Here is a 9,016-nt window from a genome sequence, read left to right on the forward strand (position 1 = left end):
AATCGACTATTCAAATTTCACAAAATTGATATGAGGCTTATGATAGATAAACCCCTTCACGCTTTCAATTCTATTTCCATCTCATTTACCCAGAAAACATGAGACCGATGAGAGAGAAGATAAGAAAACAGGGGCAAAAATGACAAAAAAGAAGAAGAAAAACTTGCATTGAATAAAATACCTCGTCTCTGATGTCATTGGACACGTGGTGGCGTGGTGTTTCACTCATGCGACTCCCCTAAAATCATGCATCAGCATCAACCGTGATAAGAACACGGTCCATGATTTACCGTGTCATAACGGTCCTTCAATGCTGCCGTTACGGTCATTTATGAAGAACGTAACGGATGCCCCCAATTTCCTTGGTTAGTTACATTAATCTTCTGTCTCTTGTGTTTTTACCATTTTACTTACATCACTTACTTGGATAATGTTGATTAGTGGAATAGTGGGTAAACAAAAGTTCAGTGAAAACAAGGGTACTTGATGTCGAGGAATAGTGACAATGTAATTAAATATATTGAGATAATATACACTAGAGCTACAAGACATGAAAATCCTATGAGACAATGACACTTAACCTTGTGTTTTATTTAAATTCAATGAAGATTGGGTTAATTGGAACTATCATAATGCTTGTCGTTGAGTAAATGCAAAAGTATAGTCAAATAAAATGAATCATCATATAACGTGTCATTTTAAAATATTGTTGCGCACTTTTTTATGAATTTTGGTATTATGTACTGTTTTCAAACACAGTTAAAAATTTACTGTAAAAACGATCGGTCACATTTAAAACAAGTATATTTAAACAATCAAAATTGAAAAAGTTATCATTTTCTGTTGCTTAGAAGATGATACTGTACCTAATAGGGTTGGTCTAGTGGAAGCATGCTAGGCTACAAGTGGGGCAGACGCTGCAAGGCATCTCCTGGTAATAAGAGGTTTCTGGAACCCAACTTGTGAAAAACATCCCTTATAGTGGAACCATACTTAAGTTGCTCCCAGCTCTGGAATAGTAACTCACTCAGCCACCATTTTTCTTAAAAAAAAAAAATAAACGAAGATGATAGTGTAATTATGGTAATTGTTCGCTTAGGTTTAGGATTTAGAGTCTAGAGTGTCTTTTGAGCTCTTACCCAAAGAAGCCGGCACGCTCCTGAACAGTGTACCCGTGAGAGAATTCATATAAGAAAACGCACCAAGGACATTTCCGTAATTTCGGTTAACTTTACCGGCAGTTCATTTACTCCGAGACTTGTCCGATTTGACAAAAACAAACCCACATCCCCCACATCCGCATTCATAAAGTTGGACTGTGAGAGAGAGAGAGAGAGAGAGAGAGAGAGAGAGAGAATTCAAACCCACCAATCGCTCCTCCAAATCCTAATATCTCGTCTCATTCTCGCGAGATATTGGTAAATCTCTCTAGAACGCTTACCAACTCCACCCTAACAACTTTAATTAACAAAGAAAAATCACAAATAATTATATTTATGGTCAAATGTTACCAAATGACCAAATTAATATTTGGAGACTTTTCATGAGTGAAGTGATAACAGTATAATAATAATAATAATTTTGAATTATACTTTTAGTGTAACATTTTAGGTATTCTGTAATCTCTGTATCAAGCATATTGTCTTAATTTTGTTAGTTAAAAAAAAAGAACAAATTAAACTGGGATTTATTGGTTTCTAGAGTTTTGAGTAATGTGAATGGGAATGTGAAAAATAGAATAAAAAGGAAAGAGAGAGCAGATTGAGGAAAGGGAAATTTAAAAGAAGGTGAGAGAATCTGGTGGGCTTTGAGCTGTGATTTAGCTGTCTATTATCAAATCCCCTCTAACCTCCTCCTCCTCCCACTGGTGCAAACTACAAACACACATCTCCAAAATCCCTAGAAAACAGTCCCCACTACTCTTCTCCTCCTCCCCATTACCCATTCCCATTATCCCAAACCCAAAATCTCTCTCTCTCTTCTTCTTCTTCTTCTTCTTCTTCTTGTTCCTCAGATCTCTAGGTCAATTCAATCCCCATTTGCAATCTCAGCTCAAGAAATTAATTTCTTTTGTGTGTAGGGTTTAAAAGACCAACAAATAAAAAGTGGGCATTTGAGGAGTCAGATGTCTGATGTGAGATGAAGAAGAAGACCACTCTCTTTGATTTTTCTCTTCTTCTCCTCACTGCTGCTTTCTTCTTTGCTTCTACCCTCTCCTCATCCAGCCACATTATCAGCCATGGAAGTCTCACCGACGCCGAGGCCCTCTACATCAAGCAGCGCCAGCTGCTCTACTACCGGGACGAGTCCGGCGACCGGGGAGAGATCGTGAAAGTAGACCCTTCTCTGGTTTTCGAAAACAAGAGACTCCGAAATGCTTACATAGCATTGCAAGCTTGGAAGGAGGCTATTCTCTCCGACCCTTTCAATCTCACCGGGGATTGGGTCGGATCTAATGTCTGCAGCTACACCGGAGTGTTCTGTGCTCCGGCGCCGGACAACAGCTCTATCCGAACCGTCGCCGGCATTGACCTCAACCACGGCGATATTGCTGGCTACTTGCCGGAGGAGCTTGGGCTGCTCACAGATCTCGCATTGTTCCACATCAATTCCAACAGGTTCTGTGGGACTGTGCCGCACAAATTCCGGAACCTGAAGCTGCTTTTCGAGCTGGATATCAGTAACAATCGATTTGCCGGTAAGTTCCCGCATGTTGTGCTTAAGCTTCCTGAGCTGAAATTCTTGGATCTGAGGTTCAATGAGTTCGAGGGGACTGTGCCCAAGGAGCTGTTTGACAAGGACCTGGATGCTATTTTCATCAACCATAACCGGTTCAGGTTCGATCTGCCGGATAATTTCGGGAACTCGCCGGTCTCCGTCATCGTTCTGGCCAACAACAAGTTCCACGGTTGCGTTCCTTCCAGCCTGGGCAACATGTCGAACCTGAACGAGATTATTCTGATGAACAATGGGTTCAGGTCCTGCTTGCCGGAGGAGATTGGGATGCTGAAGAACTTGACGGTGTTCGACGTCAGCTACAATCAGTTCTTGGGTTCGCTGCCGGACACAATTGGAGGGATGGTGAGCCTTGAGCAGCTCAATGTGGCTCATAACTTGCTGTCTGGGTCGATTCCGCCGGCTATTTGCACGTTGCCGAGGCTGGAGAACTTCACTTACTCTTATAACTTCTTCACCGGCGAGCCTCCGGTGTGTCTGGCCTTGCCTAGTTTCGATGACAAGCGGAATTGCTTGCCGAATAGGCCGTCACAGAGGTCGGCGGCGCAATGTAAGTCGTTCTTGTCTAAGCCTGTGAATTGCAATTCTTTTGGTTGCAAGCCTTTCACTCCTTCACCGACACCCTCAATTCCTGTTCCTTCACCTCCGGTTGTGACTCCCTCGCCGCCGGTCTTTGTACCCCAATCACCACCACCTCCGCCGCCCTCACCTCTTCCCCCAGTTTCCTCACCCCCACCTCCTCCGCCGTCTCCGCCACCACCAGTTTTCTCACCACCGCCGCCGCCACCGTCACCTCTACCCCCAGTTTCCTCACCCCCACCTCCTCCGCCGTCTCCGCCACCCCCAGTTTCCTCACCACCGCCGCCGCCAGTTTACTCTCCACCACCGCCTCCACCCTCACCTCCTCCCCCAGTTTACTCACCACCTCCACCACCACCCTCACCTCCGCCGCCAGTTTACTTACCACCACCACCACCACCTCCTTCGCCTCCTCCACCATCACCTCCCCCTCCAGTTTCCTTGCCGCCACCTTCTCCACCCCCACCATCAGTCTCACCGCCATATTGCGTCCGTTCCCCACCACCACCGCCCCCAAATTCACCTCCACCGCCTTCTCCATTGAGTTCTCCACCTCCACCAGCTCCTTACGTATACTACTCACCCCCGCCTCCTACTCCACATTCACCACCTCCACCACCACATTCACCACCACCACCAATTTATCCTTACTCATCACCTCCACCTCCACCACCTGTCCATTCCCCACCTCCCCCTTCCCCACCTCCTTGTATAGAACCGCCCCCACCACCACCTCCTCCTTGCATTGAATTACCCCCGCCGCCGCCCCCGCCATCACCACCACCATGTCCTGAGTCCTGGGCGCCGCCACCACCTACCTACCATCACTTGCCACCACCATCTCCTTCACCGCCACCAACACCAGTGTATGAGTCTCCTCCCCCACCTCCGGTCCACCATTCACCACCACCACCGGTTTATCAATACAGTTCTCCACCGCCACCAAATTCACCTCCTCCATGTGTTGAAGCAAGCCCGCCGCCTCCCACTCCTGTATATGAGGGCCCATTGCCACCAGTCTTTGGAGTTTCATACGCGTCTCCTCCGCCACCACCCTTCTATTGATTCTTTTGAGAATTTTCCTCCTCTAACCTTTCCTGGAGCACCAACAAACTCAGCGTCATTGGCATTTTCTCTGTTGGGCAATTCTCATCGCTCAGTGGGAAAACAAAAAAAAAAAAATGTATAATTGAGATTGTATTGTATGCAATTCCTGGAGTCATCATCATCGGCGACAACAAATGTCTCAAGAAAAGAACAAAAAGAAAAGGGTGAAAGCATAGACATGAATATCACTATAGATTGAGAGAGGTAAGAGGAGAAAGTCTCTCCCATATTTATTTGAATTGTTATGGATATTTGGGGTTGTGAAATAAAAATGGCAGAGAAAGAGTAGGTTGCAGAGAATGTTGTATGTATAGGGATGAATGAATTCAGGCTACAAACACAGCAGTACCGCCTTCTGCTAGCTGCTTCTGCTGCTGATTTGTGGTTTTAGGGTTTTATTGTTATTGTCTCATTTATATCATACTTTTGTTTCTTCTCGTTTCCAAATTCTATAGTATAATCATGAACACTTTACTTGTATTAAGTTTCAGAGTTCACATCATTCCAATTCCCTCTTGATGTTATAAGATTAAAATTGCATTTGTCCATCATCATTTGTTCAATCCGTTTGTTCTTCTATCGGTCTCCATTTGCTTGTTGGAATCGCCAGAGATAGAGTTTCAGGCATGTTTGTTTTGTTTGAGAAACCTTGGTTGCTATAGTGTTTCGATCGATCACAAGAATTTTATGTGTCATTGGACTTGGAATTGTTGGATTGATGAGGAATCCATGTGCATTGCAGCTATGGTGTTTGACAAAACGACGTGGATAGTTTACAAAGACACAGCTAAGCTAGATTGTGTCCGTCAGACTGTTGATTTTGTCTTATCAAAAACACAGCTAATTAAGCTGGATTTTGTTTATCATATTGTTGATTTTGTCTAGGTGATAGATAGATAAGTCATTAGGTTGATTGGGTCCCTAATTTTCGATCGAGACTCCCAAGTCCCAATTGGCAATCGACATCCCTGTAGGACCTGAAATTCCGAGTAGTGAATGGAGGGTGCTGGGGGTTGGTGCTACCTTCAATTGCTGATCTGAGCTCCTTGCATTAGATTAATACTGTTTGGGTTTAGTATCATCATCATCATCATGATTCATGTGCAGCCCCCTCTAATATATCAAATAGATCGATTTGAAATTTCAAATTCAAACCTCTTTGCTTCACCCTCACACTTTCCCTATTGGAATCTGAAATCCCACAAAACCCTCATGAAAAGCTTGAAATGAGTCATCAAGAAGGTTGTTTGTTGTTGACTCCTGTCATTCTACCTTCATTTTCCATAATAAAATGCAGGATGAACCCTTTTCCGGTTTTAAATTCTTTGAAAATATAGATTGTTCTTCATCGCTAGATTGATTGACACACCCCAATTACTTTCCAGAAAGTCCTCTTGTCTCTCTGCCCCTCTTTTTATCTTGTGGTGGGTCGCAGGGTCACAGGGTCACAGGGTTGGGGTGAAGCCATATAATATTTCAATGCCTTCCCAACATCACCGAGTGATTCTACATCATTGTCCACCATAAATACTTTCGATGTTCTTACTTTTTACTGTGGGCTTTTCACCATTATGCCAGTGCTGCATTTCCACCATCCATTCCTTTCAATTCTATCACATGTAATTGGTACATGATTGCGATGATGACCCTGTTTGTGTTTGCCAAACTTTCGTGTGCTGTAACCTCTTCCACAACCGACTGTCTTTCATTGCTGCCCCAGAACTTTAAGGTCATGCATACCCAAATCAAGTGAAGCTCATTACTCTTGTAAAACACCCACCCACCTCTAATAAAGGGCACTCAAATTCAGCAACCGAGAACTGGCTTTCATACACATTCTGCCATTGTTGGTGAAAATGACAGCCAACACCAGACAATCGTCAAGTCATTTTCCGTTCCGCTTCTTGGTGGATTTTCTCTTGTATCCATCGATATGTCAGTTTCTAATTTCGATATTTAGGTCCAAATTATTTCCAACCGAATCACCCTAATCTCCGCAAGTAACTGAAATAGAAACTCCCCAAGATCCAAAACTAGACAACAAAAAGCGACCCGCGTCTCCATTCATCCACGTCTACATATTCGTATAGCTGGATCCAATACGTAATTTACATCATATAGTGCGTGTTTGTGTGTGTGTGTTTTTTTCTTAAAAAAAAAAGCCTATTATGCTAGAAAAATGATCTCAAAGACCATAATTTTCTTTTGAAATTGTCTTTTTTATACTGTGGAAAACAAGAGAAACCCATCAAGGAAGGGATAGTGAAGGGTTTAAATGGAAATGGGGCCTGAGAAGATAGACTCCCACATGGGATGTTTGAGCTTTTCCACATCAACAAATGGCAAAGGTGCCATTTTTAAAATGTAACAAGTTGGTTGACTTGTTTTCATTACCTGAAATAGGAAATAACTCCCATTTAATATGGACAGCCTGTGATTAGGTCAACATATAAATTGGGCATCTCATAAAATTGATGCTCATTATGCATATACTTTTGATCAATCACCACATGAAAATATTAACACCAGGTCCAAAAACCCTAAATCAGAAAATCGCCCACCCACCTAATTTATTTTTTCTCATTTTTATAAGTGAAAAGTTGTGAGTTCAACTCAAGAAAAACTAATCGTTGTGTATTCTAAATTATTGACGTAATTAAAGAATAAGTTGTGCACCAAACAAGACTCCTAAAGATTTTAGACCTTCCCTCCACAATGTCCCATGCTTCAAGCCCTTTTGGCATGGTTTTCATTAATAAAATAGGGGGAAAAGGGCTCTCAAAATTAAAGTAAAAGAGCAACATGGAAGCCATGAAAATGATATTGAGTTTTTGTCCTCATAATAAAAGAATCAATTTGCTTTTGGAAAAGGGCATTTGGCAAGCTATGCAGAAATGGCCGGCAATTCTTCACCAGTTTATCATGGTCTATTTGCTTAATATAATGGAGCATACTTGATTAGTTTTGAACCACAAAAACCCCCATATAAAAATGTCCAAAGGAATCAGATTATATAATTGTTTTTGAAGTGTAATCTTTAGGGTTATTAATGTATCTTTGTATACAAGAGTTGGATTCAATAATTGTGTTGCAGATATCATGTGCTTTTTTCCAGATAGCTAGTCTAAAGTTTCAGACCATATACATTTGAAAATGGCCTTACATTATTTCATAGGCCCCTACTACTACCACTTCTACCAGTACCACCATCCTTTGGTTGCCTATTTACTTGCTACAGGGCCCTGGCTTTTATTCTTGTGTACAAATTTTTGTTGAACTTTATAACATGCTTGTACTCATCTTCATTGAATAGTCTCGACGCTTGACACTAATGCGTGGAAAGAGCGGAGGGGCGGAGAATTTACCCTATTTGAACTCACAAAGTTAAGAAAAACACACATTTCTTAACGATAAAATTAAGCGCGGTTGAAGTGAGAATAGTGCAACTAATCCTATCAGAACTCTGAAGTTGATCTTCCTATAATCGACTAGTTTTAGGATGGAAAAGCATTTTTGAGAAGACGTCTTGTGGCACTCAATTGAAGACAACCACGCGACCCGAACTAAACCCAATAGCTGAACTTCTCACTCCAGACCATGATGTTGCGAAGTTTTGGGCTCCTAAATTTTCATGTTTTAGATAAACTTCTTTTTGGGCCTTAAGCACAGGTTCAAAAATATTTGCTGCAACCAGGCCATAAACCAACAGAAAGGCCTGCTTTTCAATTTGCCCCCTAGATTTCCAATATAGACAAGAGTTGAGATTGTCCATGTCTCGATAACATTATGCACTAAAACATGTTTATAGTAAGTAAATGAACCACACTATATGTTGTACGAGCTAGTGGTATGCCGCATAGAAAAAGTATGAAGAGTTAATCACCTATACACTTCATCGTGAAAGCTTCTAACGAGGATCACTAAAATGAGGAATTTCTAATTAACAGTTTGAGAGATTCATTTTTCAATTACATTACCGCAAATCAACCGTTAGATGTTTATGTATGCATGAGTATATCACTTTTGAAAAATTTTCTTCCAAATTGCTAATCGTTTTTTTTTTTAGAAGATGAAAATTCTATTAATAACCAAACAGATTATAAAACATTGGATCCATAGTTACTGGACCGTCAACATGAGTGACTTCCATGAGCCAAAAAGACCCAACCCCTAACCAAATTTTACGCCCATACCTGTGAGCTACAATGAGTAACAACCAAACCTGTACCGATATAACCCAGCCACCAAAATTAAGATGAACTGTTTTCACCCGTTTGGATACAGCGTCCCAAAACAGCCAAACCACGTGTAAGGGTGATTCACCATCACGTTGATAACCAGAAAGCACCAACAAAAGACCAAACCATGATACAGCAGAACGACCATGACACCATAACAATGGCATCGACCCTCCACTAAAACACCCAAACTCTCGCTCAAGGGAGGAGCGACTTATTAATCCTAACCACGAACTAAAGAATAAAAGCCTAAAAAAACACAGAAATAAACTGCCACAGTCAACTTTTTTTCTCCACAAAATCGACTCAAGCTTCACAGAATCAGCCATAGCAAAGTTGGGATTGAGGTTGGTAAA

General features: G+C 41.9%; 1 protein-coding gene across 1 annotated transcript; it reads left to right on the forward strand.

Moving 5' to 3' along the window:
• The first annotated feature begins 1,754 nt into the window (after positions 1-1,754).
• LOC112186057 (leucine-rich repeat extensin-like protein 4) lies at positions 1,755-4,957 on the forward strand. The gene has a single exon (XM_024324406.2). It carries the CDS (start codon positions 2,140-2,142, stop codon positions 4,378-4,380), a length of 2,241 nt encoding a protein of 746 aa, XP_024180174.1. The 5' UTR covers positions 1,755-2,139; the 3' UTR covers positions 4,381-4,957.
• The last annotated feature ends 4,059 nt before the right edge of the window (positions 4,958-9,016 follow it).

Source organism: Rosa chinensis, chromosome 2 (assembly GCF_002994745.2).
Source record: "Rosa chinensis cultivar Old Blush chromosome 2, RchiOBHm-V2, whole genome shotgun sequence".
Classification (NCBI taxonomy): domain Eukaryota; kingdom Viridiplantae; phylum Streptophyta; class Magnoliopsida; order Rosales; family Rosaceae; genus Rosa; species Rosa chinensis.

Bases quoted from the DNA above. Each gene is read 5' to 3' on its own strand.
- LOC112186057 (XM_024324406.2), top strand. From the start codon at position 2,140: ATGAAGAAGAAGACCACTCTCTTTGATTTTTCTCTTCTTCTCCTCACT.